The sequence below is a fragment of the Tamandua tetradactyla genome, chromosome 16, assembly GCF_023851605.1.
Source record: "Tamandua tetradactyla isolate mTamTet1 chromosome 16, mTamTet1.pri, whole genome shotgun sequence".
NCBI lineage: Eukaryota > Metazoa > Chordata > Mammalia > Pilosa > Myrmecophagidae > Tamandua > Tamandua tetradactyla.
The window spans coordinates 60,141,811-60,162,868 of NC_135342.1; the positions used below are offsets into that span (position 1 = coordinate 60,141,811).

General features: G+C 44.8%; 3 protein-coding genes across 3 annotated transcripts in view; 2 read left to right on the forward strand and 1 right to left on the reverse strand.

Annotated features, from left to right (window-relative positions):
• Window positions 1-170, reverse strand: part of TK2 (thymidine kinase 2) — a 42,244-nt gene extending 42,074 nt beyond the window's left edge. The window contains exon 1 of the mRNA XM_077132634.1: window positions 14-170. Within this exon, the coding sequence (XP_076988749.1) occupies window positions 14-119 (106 nt within the window). The 5' untranslated portion in view covers window positions 120-170. The remainder of the gene's footprint in view (window positions 1-13) is intronic.
• A 135-nt stretch (window positions 171-305) lies between these two features.
• CMTM1 (CKLF like MARVEL transmembrane domain containing 1) lies at window positions 306-14,353 on the forward strand. The gene is made up of 4 exons (XM_077132636.1): window positions 306-827; window positions 5,919-6,077; window positions 12,366-12,464; window positions 14,069-14,353. The coding sequence occupies exons 1-4, from the start codon at window positions 390-392 to the stop codon at window positions 14,258-14,260; spliced, it is 888 nt and encodes a 295-aa protein (XP_076988751.1). The 5' UTR covers window positions 306-389; the 3' UTR covers window positions 14,261-14,353.
• Window positions 14,354-14,686: 333 nt separating this feature from the next.
• Window positions 14,687-20,892, forward strand: CMTM2 (CKLF like MARVEL transmembrane domain containing 2). Its single transcript, XM_077132641.1, has 4 exons — window positions 14,687-15,136; window positions 15,285-15,443; window positions 19,989-20,090; window positions 20,457-20,892. The coding sequence occupies exons 1-4, from the start codon at window positions 14,852-14,854 to the stop codon at window positions 20,730-20,732; spliced, it is 822 nt and encodes a 273-aa protein (XP_076988756.1). The 5' UTR covers window positions 14,687-14,851; the 3' UTR covers window positions 20,733-20,892.
• Window positions 20,893-21,058: the final 166 nt, after the last annotated feature.

Sequence of the window (21,058 nt, forward strand, 5' to 3'; positions counted from 1 at the left end):
GCTCAACACTGACCTGTTCTGTGTCCTGCTGGGCAGCGCTGGAATCGCGAGGATCGGATTTTCCCGCTCCTGGGGCTGGGTAGTGGGGAAGAAGGCGCGGAGGTGCGGGAAGAAGGCATGGAGGCGCACCTTAAGCGGCCGCCGGTATCCCTTCCCAGCTGGCTGGCAGCCGGGAGGTGATGGGAGGACGGAGACTTTGCGTCTCCAAGTTAGACTGCAGCGTAGCGGCGCGAGTGGCTGCGAGGGGGGTGGGCGGGCACGGCCGTCCGTGGGCGGTGAGAGCTGGGAGTGCGCGCGAGGCACGGGTGGCCGCCAGCCGTTGGCGCCGACGGGGGTTCCCAGCCGAGAGCCAGCAGCCGCGGTGCTGACTCAGAGCCGCGGGGCCAGCCATGGTCCTCCAATACACCACCGGGGCGCCCAATGCACAGGAATCTACGCAACCGCTGACCCCCCAGCCACCGCAGCCTTCAGCGCCTCCGGGACCCGCGGAGCGCCCCCTGGGCTCGGTGCATCCCGTACAGAAGGTGCGTCCGGTAAGCTCCAGGCGCTCGGACCGACAGTCGCGTCCGGTTCGCTCCGAGCGTTCCGCGTTGAAGGCGCACCGCGGCCAGTCGGTGAGCTCTGTCAAATCCTCGCGGTCCACGGCCTCAGGACGCCCCAGGACGCGCCCCGGATCCCGGGCGCCCTCTACACCGCACCCTCCGAAGACCGCAAAGGAGGACATCAAAAAGCGTGCCGAGGAACGAGCCAAAGTCCCGGACAGATACAGGGACAGCGTCAAGCACTTTTTCTTCTCGCCCACCGGAATGTTGAAGATCCTGAGGCTGGTGAGCGGAGAGCTGGTGGCCTGGCTGGGCACACGCGCGGGTCGGCCGCGGCCTCCGGGATTGAGGCCCAGGCGGGCCACCTGCGGGAAGCTCCCCGGGTTCCCCGGTCACTCCCATCTCTTTGCCACACTTCTCCTCCTCCCCATCCCCACCCCTCACACACTGAGCCCTTGCTACTAAATTTGGCTTGCTTCCTTGCTTGCTTTTGGTCCTTTCCGAAACAGTGTTGATTATGGGGGAGTATAGCTTTTACTTTGTCTGTATGTATTTTCCTCTCCCCAGTGTGCCTAGTAGAGGAGTTTAAAGTATTTTTAGGTTGGGTTTCCAGACAAACCAGTTCCACGTCTTGGGTTTTTTATTAACTGGCTAACTGAACTGTCAATCAGCACATTAGTGTCCTTGATTATTCATGATTGATAAATCCAGTTGATTTAATTAGAGCAACCACAACACAGGCCAACTGTTTTGCATTTCTTAAATTTGAAAAAATGGAGTTTGATGATAATATCTAGTTGTTAGGTTCTGGTGAAATCTGTACCCTTCTACTCTGTTGATGGCATTTGAATTAATATGCCTTGGTAAAGCGTTAAGAGACAGCCATGTGACATATGGTCCTGTCTTTTTGACCCAACAATTCCATTCCTGAGACTTCCTTAAGGAGATTATTCAATAAAGACAGAAATTATGTGTAAAACTATCAGTGGAGTACCATTTGCACTAGTTTTTTTTTTTTTTTAAGAAACAATTTAAAGACCAGGAATGGGGGGAACAAATGTTAAAACAAATTGAGTAGATTGAAATACTAATGGTCAATGAAAGGGAGTGGTAAGGGGTATAGAAAAAAAATTAGGGGGAGCAGTGGTTAAAATATATTGGGTAGAGGGAAATACTAGTGATCAATGAGAGGGAGGGGTAAGGGATATGGTATGTATGAGTTTTTCTTTTTTTATTTCTTTTTTATGCAAATGTGCTAAAAAATGATCATGGTGATGAATATACTGCTATGTGATGATATCGTGAGCCATTCGTTGTACACCATGTATGCAATGTTTGTATGTAAAGAATGTTCCTGTTTGTATGTTGTTTTGGCTTGTCAATTAAAAAAATAAAATAATAAAATTTAAAAAAAGAAACAATTTAAAGGCTTGGGATATGATTTAGTAAATTAATGATCACTAAGGCAATAGCATATTATGTACTTACTAATAATAACAAAGGCACGAAACACGGAAACAGTTAAGAAATTTCTAGGAGAAGTAAAATATGTATACTATGATTACACCTATGTGACATATCCTTCTGTGGATGGGACTAGAAGATAATTTACAAAAAGGAAGCAGCTATGTTCAGGTGGTGGAATTATGAGTGATCCTCTTTCTCAAGATATTTTTGTTACCTTTTTTAACTATACAAATAGAATATACTTCTTGTAGAAAAATTAGAAAATACAGATATGAAAAAAAAGCAACAAGAATTGCCCATAATAGCACTATTCATAGGGAGCCACTGTTAACATTTTGGTGTATATCCTTCCATATATGTCTCCATGTATGAGTTTGTTGATTTATGTACATGTTTGTATACATGCACATTTCTTTGACCTAAATGTGATCATATGGTACATTCATCTATGTTTTTTACTTAATACCCCAACATTTTCATATCTATAAATATATTTCAATAATTTTTAATTTTTAATGGTTGCATGGTATTACATTTCAAAAATTTATGGCTTTCTCACACTCTTAAGCACCAAAAAGAAAATTGATCAGCTATAACATTAAGGTGGTGATATAAATTATAAATCCTGGATTCCAATCCAATTTATAAGCAATTATGGGGCAGACCACAGTGGTTCAGCAGGCAGAGTTATTGCCTGCCATGCGGGAGACCTGGGTTCAGTTCCCTGTGCTTGCCCATGAAAAAAAGAAAAATTAAATAAATAAATAAAAGCAATTATGTATGGTTGCACTTACAGTGGGCCTTGTAACTGTGTAGTAGTAACTTAACAAAAACAATTGCAAAACTAGTACAGCCTACATTTTCTGACTATAATTCATTAAACTAGAAATTTAATAACAAAAAGTTAGTAAAACTGCAGGAACTCTTAAACCTTAAATCAAAGAAGATATTTTTACAATTCCCGAATACTAATAAACAATTACTAAAATGCTGCATATGTAAACACTGCATATAAAAAGCTATCAGATACAATTAAAGCTGCACTAAGAAAATTCATAACCTTAAACAATTAAATGAGAATAAATACATGTAAGACAAAGGCTGCCAACTCTTTAAGAGATAAACTTAAGGAATACAGAAAGGAGGAAGCAATGAAGATAATAGTGGAAATGTAAAATTGCAAACAAACTAATAGAATTTATAAATACAAGAACTGTCATTTGAAAGACCCAATAAAATTGGTGAACCACTAGCTAACATAATCAAGAAAATAGAGAGGACATTTACTTAAAAATTAGGAAAAAGAAAGGGAAAATAATCACAAATACAAATGAAATTGAAAGAATCCACAAGAGTACTTTGAATATTTTGATTAAATGATTTTCAAAGAAAATAAAAATTACCAAAACTGACCTCAAAATAGAGGAAAATTTAAGCAGACCAATATAAACACAGAAGAAAATGAGAACATTATCTAATGGTTACCTTCCAAAAATGTATCAGGCCTAGACTTTTTCACAGGTTAACTCTTTCAAAATTTCATGTGATGCAATTCTGATATAATTCAAATGTTTTTAAAGAATAAAGAAAAATTCTGAATTATTTTTCTGACTTATTTTTGTAAAGGCAGCATAGCACTCGTATTAAAATCTGATTGACTTCAGAAAAAGAAAACTAAATAGAGAGCTCACTTGTAATAAAGCAAAAAATGTTAAATTCTTGAAGAAAATATTCAGTATTTTTAAAAATATACAATGAAGATGGAACATAGGGATGTTTCAATATTAGGACCCTATTAAAATAATATAAATAAAAAGAGGAAAACATATGCAGTTACATCAAATAGAGAACACATCTGAAAAAATTCAACATCAATTCCTGATTGCAAAAAAAGAAAGAGATATGACTAAAACAGATAAATATTTCATTGACATTATAAAAATAAACAGCTCAAACAAGAAGTCAGCATTGTACTTAATTAAACATTCCATAAAAATGAAGAGTAAAAAGGGATGCCCTTCAATATTTTTCTGGACTACCAGTCATCACAACTAGACAGGAAGAAATAAATAAGAATATTTTTAAAAAGCAGCAAAATATATCATTTCTTGCAACTGATAAGATGTACATTTTAAAAACCCAAGGTCAACTGGAAAACACTTCAAAACAAGTTAATTTAGTCAGGTGACATAGATTTTTATAAATACATGAAAAGCTTTCCAATAAACTGCTAAAATATAAGAAAATATTTCTCTTTAAAACAATGATAAAACATCATGAAATATCTATATTAAAAAAAACTTTTAAACTACTGAGAGGTATTTTAAAAAGCACTAAAATAACTGGAAAGGCATACTGTCTTCTTGGCTAGTGTGCTGGTTTGAAAGGAAGTATGCCCCCTAAGAAAAGCCATGTTTTAATATAAATCCCATTTCATAAAGGTAGAATAATCTCTATTCAATGCTGTATGTTTGAAACTGTAATGAGATCATCTCCCTGGATGATGTGATTTAGTCAAGAGTGGTTGTTAAACTGGATTAAGGGATGACATGTCTCCACCCATTTGGGTGGGTCTTGATTGGTTTATTGGAGTCCTATAAAAGAGGAAGTATTTTGGAGAATAAGAGATTCAGAGAGAGCAAAACGATGTAGCCATGAGATGCAGAGAGTCCACGAGCCAGCAACCTTTGGAGATGAAGAAGGAAAACGCCTCCTGGGGAGCTTCATGAAACCAGAAGCCAGGAGAGAAAACTAGCAGATGACGACGCCATGTTCGCCATGTGCCCTTCCAGCTGAGAGAGAAGCCCTGACTGTGTTCACCACATGCCTTCCACTTGAGAGAGAGACCCTGAACTTCATCGGCCTTCTTGAACTAAGGTATCTTTCCCTGGATGCCTTTGACTGGACATTTCTATAGACTTGTTGTAACTGGGACATTTTCTCAGCCTTAGAACTGTAAACTAGCAATTCATTAAATTCCCCTTGTTAAAAGCCATTCTGTCTCTGGTATATTGCATTCTGGCAGCTAACAAACTAGAACAGCTAGGAAGACTAAATTTTATATCTTTCCAAATTTATCTATTAATTAAATGCTATTCCAATGAAAATGCCAGAAGGCTTAATTTGGGGTATTTGTCCAAAACAAGCATGGGAGACATAAACAGTCAGAGAAAGAATCATGACAGGGGAGGCCAATATAAAACAGATTTGGCTATAATTTAGCAAGTATTAGAGAAGAAATCGGCAACTCAATGGAAGAAAACAGAGTCGCGAAAGAGACCCAAATACATCTGAGAGGCTGGATGTCAGATCAGTGAGAAAAATATTGATGTTTCGCAATAAATGCTTTTGGGATAATTAGCAACTGTTTGGAAAGAAAGAAAGCTGTATCTCTACCTCACTCCTTCAAAATTAATTTCTAAGAAATGAAAAATTTTAAATGTTATGTTTGTAAGCAGGACCCAAAACAAATTTGACTTCAAAATGATTTTAAACTCCTGAAGTGAAAAAAAAAAAAGTCACAAACCGTGCCAAAGGCAAATGACAAAGGGAAGAAATATTTATAATACATATGCTGGGCTAGAGACTATTTTCCTTTAATAAATGTGTATGTCTACTTCCTTCTGGTATGAAATATAAACTGTCAACAGTGGTTAGTTTTAGGAAGAAAGACTAGCATTGGATTGAGAGAAGAGAAATAAACTTTTTTTTTTACCTTTTTAAACATTGTGCATTTTTACTATGCGTATTATTTTATTTCCTAAAAATATAAGAAATTTAAAAAATAAAATGTATGTTCAAAACTATACAGGCAATTGCAATACAACCAGATTTACAATGTGACACTCTGTGGTAGTTTTTTTTTTAATATCATGTACACTAAAACAAATCCTGTTTCTTTTATTGCAGGGTCTTCTCATAGGAGCATTAGCTTGTTTCATCATCATCCAAGCCCACGAATCGTATATAGCAATCACAGTTCTGGAAATCTGCATCGTCCTTTTTTTCATTCTAATATATATGGTAACCCTTCACCACTTGCTGACTTGTTTACACTGGCCCTTACTTGTAAGTGTTCAATTTCATAATTTAAATATAAGCTTTTCCCTCAGCCCCAGAGTAAAGGCTCTCCTCATAGTGAAAACAGAAGAGCCATCTCTCAGCCCTGATCCCAGGGAGAAAGCAGCCTCAGATGCAGGAAGAGACATTGGACCCCATAATCTGCAGGACAGCCAACACACACAACACACAGCCTTCTGGCTCAGGGTGTGAAGCCCAGATCCTCGTAGCAACTTAACTCATGATACTTTTTAGCTTGTCCTAAAGAAACTTTTAATTAGTGCATTCAGTAGGTAAAAACGTTTCTCACCCATTGCTTGCAAAAGCCTGTGCAGTCTCCTGCTTTTCAAACAACTGCATTTCAGACAACCCTAACATTACAAACAGCCACCCCAAAAGCAAATGTTGACATAACAGTTGTAGAATATTGTCACGCATAACCCGAAAGGTTTTAGGAGTAAAACTTCTCATGTGTGTTGAAGAGTCCATATCCCCAAAGGGGTGCCGTTTGGTGGAGTACCCCTGGGAAAGGACAATGCACAGCCTCCTTCTGTAGCTTTTTCCAGAATTTCACATTCTTTACCAATTGCAAAAATTGTCAAAGCTAATCCTCGGGTTTTGGGGAAAGCCTGTTTATTGTGGAGCCTGCGGATCTATACCCTCTCCAGACTCCGAGGCAGTACGGCATTTGGTTAGGAACACGGGTTTTGTCCAGAAATGGTCAGGGGGCCATGCCGGGTCCTGCCATCCTACTAGCTTCAGACTCAGTTTCCCCTTCCGTGAAGTTAAGAGAAGGACAAATGTGGTGATGATAACTGCCTCATAGAATTCCTGCAACATTCAAAATGCACATAAAACCAATAGCACAGTGATAGTCACAAAATATACCTTCAGGAAGAGAGGTCCAGAGAGAACAACAGCCCATCAGAGGCCATAAGGTAGTTGGGTGCCTGTATTGTCCTCCTCCGCGGTGAACAACCCAAACTGGGAGCTCTGGCCTCTTCTACATCCCACTTCCTTATTGTACCTTTTACTAACCTTAAGGTGTATCAGTTACAATCAAGTTAAAACTTGGATATTTTCTTGAGGCTCATGAGGAATTTTCTGAAAAAGGTTGCTGCGCTCTCTCTGTCCCACAGAGTGCCAAGCAAAAGGACGCAGACAAGGCAAAATAGGAGCAACTTTAATTGGAGAGCTAGAACCATGGAGAGTTTTCTGAGGGAAAACTAAAATCTCTGTCCATGGAAATTTTCCAGAAGGGAAGGTAAAGTAACCGTTTTTTGAGCACATACCATGTGCCAGATACTTTTACATATGTTACCTTATTTAATCCTCACAACAACCCAGCGAGGTTGTAGTCACCCCCACCCCCATTTAACAGATAAGCCCACAGCATTAAAGAGAAGAAAGGGCCCCCCCCCCCCGACATCCCAGAAGCGTGGGAACTCAGATTCCAGCCCAGGTCAGTCGGAATCTAAAGCCCAGACTCCCCAGGTTTCCTGTCCCCTTGCTTCGTGATGGTCTCTTTCTCCACCCCCACCTCCTACCTCCGCCCTGTGCCCTCCCTGGAGGCAAGAAGCTGAGCTGGACTATGCCTTTGTGTCCTCTTCAGGTCCCCTAAATTTTATGTTCTCTGCGTCTTCTCCTGTTTCCTCGTGATTTTCGTAACACATGGAGGCAAAGGTGACTGGTTCTTCAGGTGGACATGCTCAGGCCGTCAGGGGTCGGGGTGGGGAACACAGGGTCCCACAGCACCGTGGTCAGTGCTGTGGTCTGGAGGCCAGAGCCATAACCGCAGAGCAGGAAGGCCGCCAAGGAGCATCTCTTCTGCGGGGTGCAGGGGAGTGTCCAGGAAGTGTCCCGGACAGAAGCAGGATTTGGGGTCTCTTGAGCGTGCAGCCATGAGTGAGGGTCCTATGAGAGGCCCTGTTTCCACAGTGATCATGGGACACTCAGGCTGGCTGTTCTGGAGTTACAGGCCTTTGGCTGACTGATAAAGCCAGGCAAGAGCGTCCTCTCTTCTTTGGATGGTGATGGGAGCCCAGACAGTAATCAAGGTCCCGGCCTTTTCTTGCTCTTTTCCTCTGGAGCATGGGCCGGGACTGGCACAGCACATGGACATGCCAGGTGAGCGTCCAGGAGCTCCATATTAGGAAAAGTGTTTCACCAGGAAGGTTGCCCAGTCATCCTGATGCCCCAGTAACTCGCAGTGTACATACTGGACAACCACGCAGTTGGCCAGAGGGTGGGTCACCTATTTGACTTGAAAGTTTGGGGAAAAGGCCCACCGAAACAGGCCCTGAGCGGTGTTCTCTTCCCCTGTCCAGTCCCTTCCTTTCCAATCTGCCCTTTCAGAGTCCATGAGTTGGAGGACGTGTACATAAAAGGTTGCTCAGACAAGGAGTAGCTACCATTCGGTGGTATTAGGGGGGCTTTGACGTGGCAGGAAATATGCTTACTTAGGGAGAAAGTTGATGTTTAGGAGGGGATTCCTTGGCACATCAGAGTGGACAGTCTTGGGGATATGTTGTCATCAAACTGCAAGAGTCTCCTGGGACCTTATCAAAAGGTCCGTATGGAAGCCACAGAACACACCACCCCCTTTTGTACTGGAATTTTCTAGGCCTCCCACCAGACTAGAGGGGTCCGGCATGCACAGCTGCTCCTCCCTTTCATCCCTTCTCTCCAGACAGATACAGGAGGAATAGGAGTAGGGAAATGAGTACTGATTTTAAATGATTTCCTGAAAGTTTCACCCAAGGGTAGACTCCCCTGTTCCCCTCTTTCCATTCTTGTTTGACCAAGGGCTGGGGGTCAGGGTCCCAGCAGGAGGACAGGTAAGAAGTCTGACAAATCTGGGCCTCAGACCCCAACGGGGCAGCTTCGATGAGTACTGGCCTCGGGTGCAGGTAACCTGCTGAGATCGGTGGGCTCTGGGACCATACTTTGGCAGGGCCTCCTTGTCTGTGCAGATGAAGGAACCTGAGCTCGGGAACCCGCAGACCAGACTTTGGGGGTCAGCTGCCCTCTTCTGTGAAGACAGCCATGGGGAGGAGGCAGGTCCCTCTCTCAGCGCCTGTCCCTTTCCTGACAGCATGATTATGCATCAGAATTAGCAAAACTAAGATTTCCCCATGCCACTCTGGTGGAGTCATTGTCTTCATTTCTAAAGTTAGTGACTTCACCCATCCTAGTCTAGTGTCATCTGTCAACATACCCATGAAAAGTATGAATTAGAATAATTGTCTTCTGAGAAGCCTATAATGGGCCTATATCCAGCATGGTCAGAGAAACGTTGAGTTCTGGTCAAGCAAATGTCTTTGCCAACAGAAAGCAATTTTTTAAATGAATATAATGAACTACATTTTAAACTGAAACTCTTTAGAAATGATATTTCTGAAAGTAGCAGCAATGCCGTTACACTTTCTTTTTTAAAAGAGGCTTTAGAATATCCTACTGAAATAGGATTGATGGAAAGCGCAGTCTGACAGTTTCCGACAAGGCTGTGCTATGTGTTTGAACAATTCCAGGCATGAATGAAACCGATGAAAGTTGCAGTTAGCTGAATATGAGATAACAAAGTTGGCTGTACGTAAATTCCTATTTCAAATACCATACTTTGTGAAACAAATTGTCAATGTTGACTTTTTTCCTAATGTTCAGTTATTTGTGAAAGTAAGCATTTGCTATTAAAACGTCTTTTTCTTTCCCCAGTTATCGTTCCATGCAATTGTGTATGTATATCTCAGAGAAGGGTTTTGAGAAATTATGAAGAGATACTAGCCAAGTAAGAAACCCACCTCTCATTTTAGCCAGAGGAGGCTACTTGAGTTAACAGCATATTTAGTCTACAGAGAAAGAAAAAGAGTATGAGTGAGGACAGCTAGTGGCCTACGCTCCTGGGGAAACCAGAAGTCCTACCGCACATGGCAAGGCTCAGCTGCAATTTTACACACTCTCCCCAGCTCCCCCCCAACCCCCATCAGAAAGAACCATTCTCTGTCTAGATGAGGCCAACAAGATGTTCTGGGTGGAAGGCAAAAGGAGACGGGGGTTGGTCAGGAAGGAGGCCCTCAGGCACTCAAGTCAGACTGTCGGGGCTCATATCCACTTACAGGCTGAGGAAACCTGGGCAAGTTACTTACCCATCTGTAAAGTGGGAATAATGTGTTTGTTGTGAGAATCAAATGAGATTACATATTAACACCTTGGCATAGTGCGTGACACATAGTAAGTGCTCAGGAAAAGCTATTGCAAGGCAAACCTTAGCTCCGAGGAGCAGTCAGGAGATCACTTCTTTGGGACTAACAATGAGAGTAAACTAGAATGGCCATCGGATGAAGAGAGGAAATTATGACAGGAAGTTAAAGATTAGCTAGGCCTGATTCGTGTTTGATTTATTAATATCTTTATTGATGTGCTTTTATCCAAAGTCTCAAGGACCCAAATTCTATATGACCGTAACTAATTAACTTTGATTTTTTTTATTTGGCACTCTGTTTCTTAGTCGAAAAAGCCCATGTTCACATCTTTGAATATCTTGGTTTGCACAGTCCTCAAGTGCTAAACTTCTTGCAAAGCTGCAAATGGCTGTACCTGCCCCAGTCAGGCCTGCCCAGTGGGCAGAACTTGGGCTCAGCCAGCAGGACCCTGCTGGGACTTACCGCAAAACTCCCACCAGCCCTGCTCCAGGGGGCCTGTCTGGTGGGACACCAAAGCGGTTAGACATTAGTGTCCTTCCCCTCCCAGTCCAAGGTAGGGCTCCTGCTCACCAGCCCCAACAGAAGAACCCTCAGGGTTTGCAGAAGATTGCACATTTTGAGGGCAGAAAACACACGTCTCCATTTTGATGCACTCCTACCACCCACTAGATGTAAGATAACTGATCAGATGCTTTGAGATTCATTATGCCAATCATCCTCAGATCACTCCAATCCCAAGCATTATCCCCGTATTAAAAATTATATGAGGGGGATTAAAACATGCCTAGGTCACACATCTGCAAACAAGCAAAGCAAAAGAGTTAACAAAAAACAGTCTTTTCTTTGTTTCGTTCCAACTTGATCTTCCATGACCCGTTTCACAGAAAATGCCAAAAATGGATGCCACACTTTCAGCCTAGGATCATTTCCTCCTTATTTGGGTGTCCCTGATAGGAGACAAAAGTGAGTTAAATTCAGACTGCACTCCCTGACAACCTTAGGTGACTGAATAAACTTGTCTATGCCTCCATTTTATGCTCTTTAAAATGAATGTAACAAAAATACTGACTTTGGTGCATGCTTGTGAGGGTTAAAAGAGATAATGACTGGGAAACACTTGGCACATGAAGAGTCCATTAGAATCAGCAATTATTAGTATGTATCCAGGATGGCAAGTCTCCTTGCTATTTGGCTGGTGCACCAAACTGGCTGCCACTATCAAATCATAACATTAAGATGTAAAGAAAGGTTCAAAGGTCATGGTGGGGACTACCCCACCCTGGGCTTCTGCCTCTCCCCTACTCCCTGCTACCAGAGCTCAGCCTCTGCTCACACTCAGAAGGGCAACCCCACCAGCTCATCCTTGACCTTTCATTTCAGCACATAATGGAACAGACTGGACCAGGAGTTAAAGAACCCAATACTAAAATCCAGAGTGAAGGACACAAAACAGCTTCTTAATGTCAGGGCAGACTCAACTCTGGCCATGACCCAGCCATTCACTCTAAAATATCAAGCCTGGCCCTCAAATGGGTTCAGGCATTCTTGGGACATGTAAAGCCACAGAATACATATGGCCCACTTCCAGAGTGTCAGTTTTAACTGCAGATCTGGGAGTGGAGTTAAATTAGTATTTAAAGTACTAATCTAATATTTCATTTTTTAAACCAATGTATATGGAATAGAACACAGAATTTACCAATTATTTAAAATATAAGACTTTAAAAAATATTTATGGAGAGCTCAAGACTAAAAACAAGTCTAAAGACTTTTTCATGATCATTTTTCTCTTCCCTTTAAGGAAAATATGACAGAAAAGTTTAAGAAACAGAATTGTCAGTTCTTTTTTAAATGTTGTTCTTTAATGAAATTAGGCCCATTTCTGAAGACAAAGTCCTATTTCGAACCTTAAAATAATATAAACTCATGTCTCTGGAAGATATAAGAATTATGCCTCTGAAAGTTCCTTCTAATCTTAATCAAAAGGAAAGTTTTTAAGAGGCATCTATCCTTAGATGGGTAATTGAACAATTTACACATATTTTTGAAATTCCATTTTCACATAAAGTTGACCAGTTTCAATTCTGTATTACAGGATCTTATCAACAGTTTCATTACAGCTGTGTTCCTTTTGATAGTTGCCATCTTGGCAATGCAAGAAAGGAAAAGAAGGCATTTATTCTTTGTTGGAGGGGTAAGTAGAGGCCTTCATGACTCCGTTTAAGATCAGAATTATAAGACTCTTTGAAAAGGGAAACTGGCAGACCATGGTGAATTTACTTACAGAACAAAATCCCCACCACCATCCTGTCTCTTACTTGCACTGCCTTCTTCAGAAAATGTCAAAATCTTCATTCTAACACCCATTCTCCAAACAGGTACAAAAACAAGAGCTGTTGAACCCTTTTGAGAATTGTACACTTATTTTTGAAATACTGCAACAAGATGTTCTTATCTATAAAGGTCTTTAATTCTGGCCTAGAGGATTACATTTTAAAGGCAGATGAAAAGAGAGCATTGTCAAAAAAAAAAAAAAAAAAGTGAGTAACCAAGCCGATTAAGAAAGGAAGGAAGGATGGAAAGTGTCACATTTGAAGTACCAAGTATGTGCTCCACACCAGAGAAGGCACATTCTTCCTTAATCTTTACAACACTCATTTTTACACATGGAAGCTGAGGTTAAATACCTTCGCCGGGGTCACAAGCCTGGGACAAATGGGGACTCACACACTCGTCACATGGAAGAGCACAGGTAGTGGCAGATTAAATGCTGGGAAGATGGGGATGGGGTGGAGATCAAGACTTTGGTTCAAGAAGTTAAATAACAGCAACAGAAATTAATCCAGAAAAAAATGTTTGTTATATGAATTCATCCCATAATCAATATATATACATATTTGTCAGTTCTGCTGCCAGGCCTGACCTTGGTGCTGGGGATAGAGTGCCTTCCCTGGGGGAGCTCACAGAACAGCTGGGGCAAGACCTACCTAGGAACGTTTCCTTAAGCAGCCAGGGACAAGTGACCATAAAGAGAGGCGTTCAGGTCAAGCAGGTGCAGCTGAATACCAGGCATCTTGGGTGCTGTGGGCTGCTGGTCCTCATCTGCTAGCTCAGCTCCCAGTCCTGTGCGCCAGGAGCTTGCACCCCAGGTCTCCATCAATTCTCACCTGGAGGGCAGTAGCCTCCCCACTCCCCCTCAACTCTCCCTGCCTCCAGCCTGGTTTGCTGTCCAGCCACTGCAAGTGAGCTTTGTGAGTCTCACACTGACCCTCACCCCTGGCCCCTGTGCTCCCTAAGTAGAGTTTCAGATCTCATACCTCTCCAGTCTCAACTCTGCCCTTCCCTCACTGGCTCCAGAGGTCTCAGACACACCAAATTCGTTGGATACCCCATCTACTGCCTAGAGTTCCCCTCCTTCCAATTGAGTCCCTTGGGAACTTCTTCTTGCCCTTTCAAATACAACCCAAGTCCCTGCTAACCAGAAGTTTTGGAAGGACCTCAGCCCTACCTCCAGCCCTAGGGTCTTTGCCCTTCCCAGGTCCTTCCCTGGTGCCTCAGGCATCGGGAGAGGCCACTGCTGGAGTAAGACCACCATTTCCAAAACCCCTTTCTCTCCACTGGGAAAGGCAGAATGGGCCTGCACAGTCAGCTGAACAGACCACAAGGGTAGCAGAGGGTCAGAGGAGAAAAGAAAGCCACCCAAAGCTCCCTCCCAAGATAGGGACAGGGACAAGAGAGCGCTGCAGAGCTGCAAAGTAACCCCACCTTTCCTTCCACATATGGTCTTGTGTCTGACAGTGCCTGTGTCTCACAGCGACAATCGTGTGTCTGCTCGACGCACTCATGGTCACCAAGAAGATGAGGACGAGCGTGAAAAGATTGCTGGAAGTCAGATTCAAAACCAGCGGTTCCCAAAAGCAGGCGTCCCTCCGGGAACGCGCAGGGATGCACGTGTCTCTGCCCCCTGAAACCCAGGAGGGCCATCGCTGAGCTCGGATGCTGTCACCCATCGCGGCCCACGTGCAACCATAAAATCAGAACTGCTAAATCGGGAACAATTCTGCTTCCTCGCGTTGCCTTGTGTAAACGTCGCGTTGCCGTTTTATGCACACGGTGCTGCGTCCCCGGGGCGAAGGACATGGCTACGGCTGCCCGGGGTGGCCTGGCGAGGGGAGAGGCCCCGGGGAGCCAGCCGCGCCGCGGGACCGCTCCGACACGCGAGGGTCCCGGCGGCGGGAGCCTGGGGAGTCCTGGGGCTACCGCACCCCGCCTCGCTAGGACCGGGAGGGGAGCTCTGGGCAGACGTGGGAGGAGAGGGGAGGGCGCGCAGGTGCGCCGGGGCCGCGGGACCCCTCGTGGGCGGTGGGAGGAGCAGGCGGGGCCCTGCGCGGAAGGGGGACCCGAGCAGGGAGGCCCCGCGCGCCGAGGGGGCACAGGCGTTGGCATTCGCAGGGCCTGGCGGTTGGCTGAGGGCGGCCTCGGAGCAGGTCGGTGGGCACCCGGCTCTCGCAGGCCAGGCCTGTCCGGGGACAGCAAGACAGGGTGGGCGGGCCCTGAAAAGCTGAGGACTTCGACACAGCAATGGCTGACAAGGCCAAGGCCAAGGCCCCGCCACCCGCACCCCCGCCCGCGGGCAAACCAGGGGAGCCGCCCGATGACAAGAAGGACAAGGACAAGGACAAGGACAAGGACAAGGACAAGGATAAGGACAAGGATAAGGATAAGGATGCCGGAAAGCAAAAGTTGCCACAGCCCAAGGATCAAGTGGGCACAAGGAAAGGGTGTCGGCGGTACCGGTGGGAACTCAAAGACAGCAATTTTGAATTCTGGAGCATGGGGCACGCCGAGGTCAAGCTCCTGAGCTTGGTGAGCTGGGCTGTGTCTCTGGACAGGGGCCCAGCGAGGGGGGGGGGGGGGGTGACAGGGGCGGGAGGAGTGACCCCAGGGGTCTCCATAAGGGGTCCCGAGTCGGCGAGCCCCTTTGGCCCCGGCTCAGACGCGTGTCTCCCCGCAGGGCTGCTTGATCGCGGCGCTGATCCTGTTCCAAGGGTCGAGCGTTCACCCCATCCCGCCGCTCATTATCATCATGGAGCTGTCCATCTTCAGCTTCTTCATCATCATCTACACCTTCGCCATCAACAGATACATGCCCTTCATCCTGTGGCCCGTTTCTGTAAGTGGGGGCCGGGGCAGTGCCTGCGGGCTGTCTGCGTGAGCTCCTCCCTCAGAGTCCCGGAGTGACTGAACCGAGAGGGGCGCCTCCCCTCCCATTTCTGTGCTCAGGGCCTGTGCTCAGCACCTTCCGGCCGGTGGGGGCAGCGGCAGCTGCAAGTGGGGGGTTGGGGGGATGTAGCCACCCGGTGATCAAGCCGGGAGAGCCCTCCTGGGGGTGGCAGTGAGAATTTGCCCTCCTGGGGGTGGGACGCCCCCGTGCCAGTTCACACCTAACTGGAGGGACCATCTGGGAAGGTCCCCACCCTATAAATCAGTAAGATAAGACAAAAAAAATTGAAAAACTATTTCTAAAGCAGCCTTAGGTTTCCAGTGACTATGAAGGACGTTTAGCCCAGAAGGATGTTCAATGCAAAGCAGCGGCTGGGTGGAGTGGGGCAGAGATTTACAAGTGTAGAGCGTGTGATGCGGTGCATGACAACTCGTGGACTGAATCTCTGCCCATTACCTCCTAATCGCAAGACACCCCCACCTAACTCCCAGCCCGTTGGTGAGGACCCTAAGGCCCCATGCTTTTCCCACCTTCTCAGCATGCCTCAGGAGCCCTAGGCTCACTGTGCCGCTCAGTTTGCATAAAAGGAAACCAGGGCTCAGAGTAGCCAAGTAATTTGCCCCAGGTCACTCAGCTAGTAAGGGCAGAAAAGGGATTCAAACCCAATTTTGCCAGTATAATCTGAGCCCCTTATTACACTCCTGCCCCCAGGGATCCACAGGTCCTATGGGGTAAGGGAGGATCCCCAGAACAGGGAGAAAGGAGAGGAGGATCAAATGAAGACTTTTAGCAAGGGACAGGCAGAATACAAATTCCCAGCTAAGGGCCCTAAGAAGGTACTTTTAGCTCCAACAAGATTAAAACAAAAGAAGAAGAAAAGAAAAAACAATGACACCTGAAAATCCTCCTCCTGCACTTACCCAAAAATACTAGGGGAAAGGTAACCTATATTGCCCTAACTGAATGAGTGAGCTGGCAAAAGAAAAAAAAAAAAAGTGAAATACACAAGTGCCAGAAATGAGGGGGAGACAAGGAAAACAGAAGCAGCAATCACATAAGCTGCTGAAGTGAAGGGAATGGCCTGTGTGATCTTGTCCCAGGAACCTAGAGTATGGGTTTTCATACAATCTCAGGGCAGGGAGGGGACATGGGTCCCATCTAAACCCCAAAGTGGGCATTTAGAACCTGAGAACGCTGCATACAGCTAGTACCCTGGAAGGACTGCACACTCAGGGAAAAGATGAGCAGAGAAGACACATGCCTTCCTCCACACAGAGGAACAAGTAAGCAAGTTCATATGTACCTGAGTTTTCAGTGGAGAAAAATGAAAAACACATGACGTATCTGAGGCCAGAATCCTTGAGCGTGTACTTTGTCCCGGTTTGGAGTTTGAATTCTCACGTGGTCTAGAAACCTTCGCACCTGGGAATTAGCATAAAAACTGGTCCTGATCTGCTTATAGTCTGACAATTTCCCTGCAAATCTTAGCAGAAACAAATGAAAAACCACAACGGAGAAACTCTCACAAGAAAAAAGAAGGGAGGGGCTTGCCAACAATGAACTTGCATTGTTCATTGTTTTAATGATTTAATTAAATCACTTGATTTTTAAAAATACTCTGAAATGAGCTATGAAGCCATGAAAAAAACATGACAGAACGTTAAATACCTATTGCTAAGTGAACAAAAGCCAGATTGAAAAGGCTACATACCGTATGATTCCAACTACATGACATTGTGGACAAGACAAAACCATAGAGTCAGTAAAAAGAGAAATCAGTATCTCCCATGGGTTAGGGATAGAGAAGGTGGAGGATGAATACGTGGACATGGAGCCCAGGGCATCTTCCTAAGGCAGTGACGCTATCCCATCTGACACTCTAATGGTAGATCCATGTCATTAGCATTTATCAAAACCCAAAGAATTGTATTCACAAAGAGTAACCCCAGTGCAAACCACGGACTTTAGCTAATAATCTGTTATCAATATTGGTTCATCAATCGTTAACAAATATACACACTAATGCATGATGTTAATAATAGGGGAAACTGTGCCTGCCAGAGGGGTAGTATATGGGAAATCTCTGCACTTTCTGTTCAATTTTTCCATAAACCTGAAACTGCTCTAAAAGCAAAGTTTATTATTCAAAAAAAAAACACACAAAAATAAAATAATCCTCCATAACTAAGAATAAGCAAACATAACGAATGGGAAAATTAGACCCTGAGAATATAAAACCATAGGACAGATGATGAAAGATATAAACAAGAGTCCTTAGAAAAGAGTTTAAGACACTATGAGGGCAGGACAGACATAATTTTATTTTACATTCTAAACATTTTAAAACTTTTTTATTGCATAATATAACGTCTATACAAAGCAAAGAAAGGAAAAAGCAATAGTTTCCAAGCACTCTTCAACAAGTAGTTACAGGAGAGAACCCAGAGTTTGTCATGGGCTACCATACCATCATCTCAGATGTTTCCTTCTAGTTGCTCCAAAGCATTGGAAGCTAGAAGGAATACATGTATATATTTCTTTTATCATTTTTTAATTTTTTGTGAACAATAACATATATACAAGCAATAAATTTCAAAGCACAGCACAACAATTAGTTGTAGAACAGATTTTAGAGCTTGGTTTGGGTTACAATTCCACAATTTTAAGTTTTTACTTCTAGCTGCTCTAAGAAACTGGAGACTAAAATATCAATTTAATGATTCAGCAATCATATTCATTTGTTAAACGCTACCTTCTCTGTATAACTCCACCATCACCTTTGATTTTTCTGTCCCACTCTTTAGGAGTATTTGGGCTATGGCCATTCTGACTTTTTCATGTTGGAAGAGGCTGTCAATAATAATAAAGGGTAGAGTGATGGAAGTAGTTCTGGAGAGGATGGGCCCTCTAGGTTTCAGGACTTATCTGGTCCAGGGACCCAACTGGAGGTTGTAGGCTTCTGGAAAGTTCCCCTAGTGCATGGAACCTTTGTAGAATCTTATATATTGCCCTACATGTTCTTTAGAATCAGCTGGAGTGGTTTTGGTTGGGGGTTGGCAAGTTATGATAAGTAGCAATGTAGGATAGACATAGTTTTAAAAGTATAAAAGCATAATAATGTCTAAGAATTGAAAATATAGCTATTCAAATAAAAATGCCAATAGATGGGTTAGAAAGCAGACAGGCTCAGATAAAGAGAGAATTAATGAACCAAAAGGTGTGGGGAAGTACTCAGAATACAGCACTGAAAATTAAAGCAGATACGAGAGGCTGAGACGAGGAGGATGGAGTGAGACAGCCCATCACATGGGCAAAGGAGTTCCAGACGAAGAGACTCCAGAGTGTGAAGGACAGGACATACTCAGAATGATAAGGACTGAGACCCTTTACTAAACCAAAAATTAAGATGGCAAAAAAAGAAAAAAAAAACTGTCAGGACTAACTTTTTCAGTAACTTAGAATCTAATAAAAACTGTAAAAACAACTAGAGAAATATTTAATGAAGAAGGGAGCTGCTAAATTTTGGTCAGAGTATTGTGACATTTTAACGTGCCCTCCTACCATCCCCCACTTCCCCAGCTGGGCTGTAAAGATGGAGACCTGCATTCCTGGTGTAGCTTGCTGGGGCAAGAAGTAGCAGTATGGACCTTGTTGTCAAATAATTGTGTTTATGTATTTCGACCTACCTAGTGGCTCCCAGAAGAATTTATTTTTTCTTTTTTTTGTTTTTATCGTCCCCCTGAAGAATTGGTTCAAGAGCTTGCCTTTGTCTTGCCAGCCTTGGAGCTTTCTCAGGGTCAAATTGGCCTTTGCGGTGTCTGGGGAGTGACAGTGGGCGGCAATGGAGGGGAAGGAAGGATGGAAGGCAGCACCCTTGCCCAGCCTGGGAGCGTCTGGGTGCCGTGAGTCCGGGAAGGGTGTAAGTGTGTGGTGAGGGCAGGCTGAGCCTGCGGGGCTGGCGAGGAGGGGTCACGAAGGAGGATGTGATGCTGCCTTGCAAAGAGGGGAGTGGCAGGGAAGCTGCCAGGCTCCCAGTAGGGGACCAGAGTCCGAAAAAGCCAGCAAGGCAGCCCACCCTGCTCCAGAGGTGGGGGGGCTGGCCCGGGAGCAGACAGATGATGCAGGATGGGCCCCAAGACGGGCATCTTTAAGTTGGATAGTTGTACATTTATTTTAATGAGTATTGGGACAAAGAAATCCATAACTAGACACCAACCGTGTGATTTCACAGATGAGAAGGTAGGGGAGGGAGCCAGTGACCCCACAGGCTCAAGTCTGAAGACAGGTGAGCATCCTGGGCTCTCCATTTCTGCTCAGAAGACACCGGCTGGGGGAGCACAGGTATGTCCACCTAGCCCGCTGTATATGTTTCTTTAGCTAATATACAGAAATCACACACGCCCACGTCGGGTGGAGGTTTGAAAACCAGTGCCTTTGGAAGCAGCTGGGCGGGGCTGGCTGTCTAAGGCTGACCTGCGTCTCCCATGCTTTCAGGACCTCCTCAACGACCTGGTGGCCTTTGTGTTCCTGGCGGGGGCTGCCGCCTACGCCGTGTACGGCCGAGAAACCATGCAGATACCCTACTTCATCGCCGTGGTGAGTGGCTTTCCATGCCGGGCTCTTTGCTTGCTCTGAACTCATCTCTTTTTGGGGAACAGGTGTGCATTTCCCTGTCAAAGGGAAGGGCTTCTTGTCTCAACATGGTGGGACCAAGGTGAGGTTTAAAAGTAAATGTTGGTAAATGTTGACGATGGAGAAGCCGAATAAAGAGGAGGTCGGGGGGACCAGCCAAGCCCTGGTCTCTGGCAGGGTTAGGGGTGGACATGGTGGGGTCTGAGGAACCTGGGGCTTGGGGAGGGGCAGAACGTTAAATAGCATCTAGCGAGGAAGTAGAATCAAGGAAGGGAATGTGCCAGCCTTGGAATGAAGAGCAAAAGTAATGAGGCTCCTTTTCTTTTCCAGGTCCTGACTGGCGTGGCTGGGTTTTTTGCTTTAATAGATATGTGTCTTCAGAGAAAGCACTTCAAAGGCAAGAGGACCAAAACAAGCGTGCTGGTTCCTCCTCCGCCAAAAGAAAAGGATAAAGATGACAAGGACAAGGACAAGGACAAGGACAAGGACAAAGACAAGGACAAGGACAAAGACAAGGACAAGGACAAGGACAAGGACAAGGACAAAGACAAGGACAAGGACAAGCCAAAGGCACCAGAAGCCGATAAGGGAAAACCCAAGAAATGAGTCGAAGGAGACTGCTATTGGCAGAAACGGGGGTGTATTTTATCACAAAACACTTTCCACTGTCTTCCTTGCCTTCTTTCAAAGGTGATTTTCTTCTCCACTTTTTCACCACCTTCGCTTGGAAAAGAAATTTCTCTTTAAATGGATTTTAAAGCCTAAATCGATGTAAACGTTATTTTTGTTCTTTCAACAAACGTGACTGAAAATCGGAGGGGCAGCGGGCAGCGCGGCAGCTTGCGCGGGCCACGTGCGGCCATCCTGGAGCCGCCCCGGGCTGCGGGGCACAGAGGGGTAGGGAGCCCACAAGTGTGGGTGCCACTGAGCTC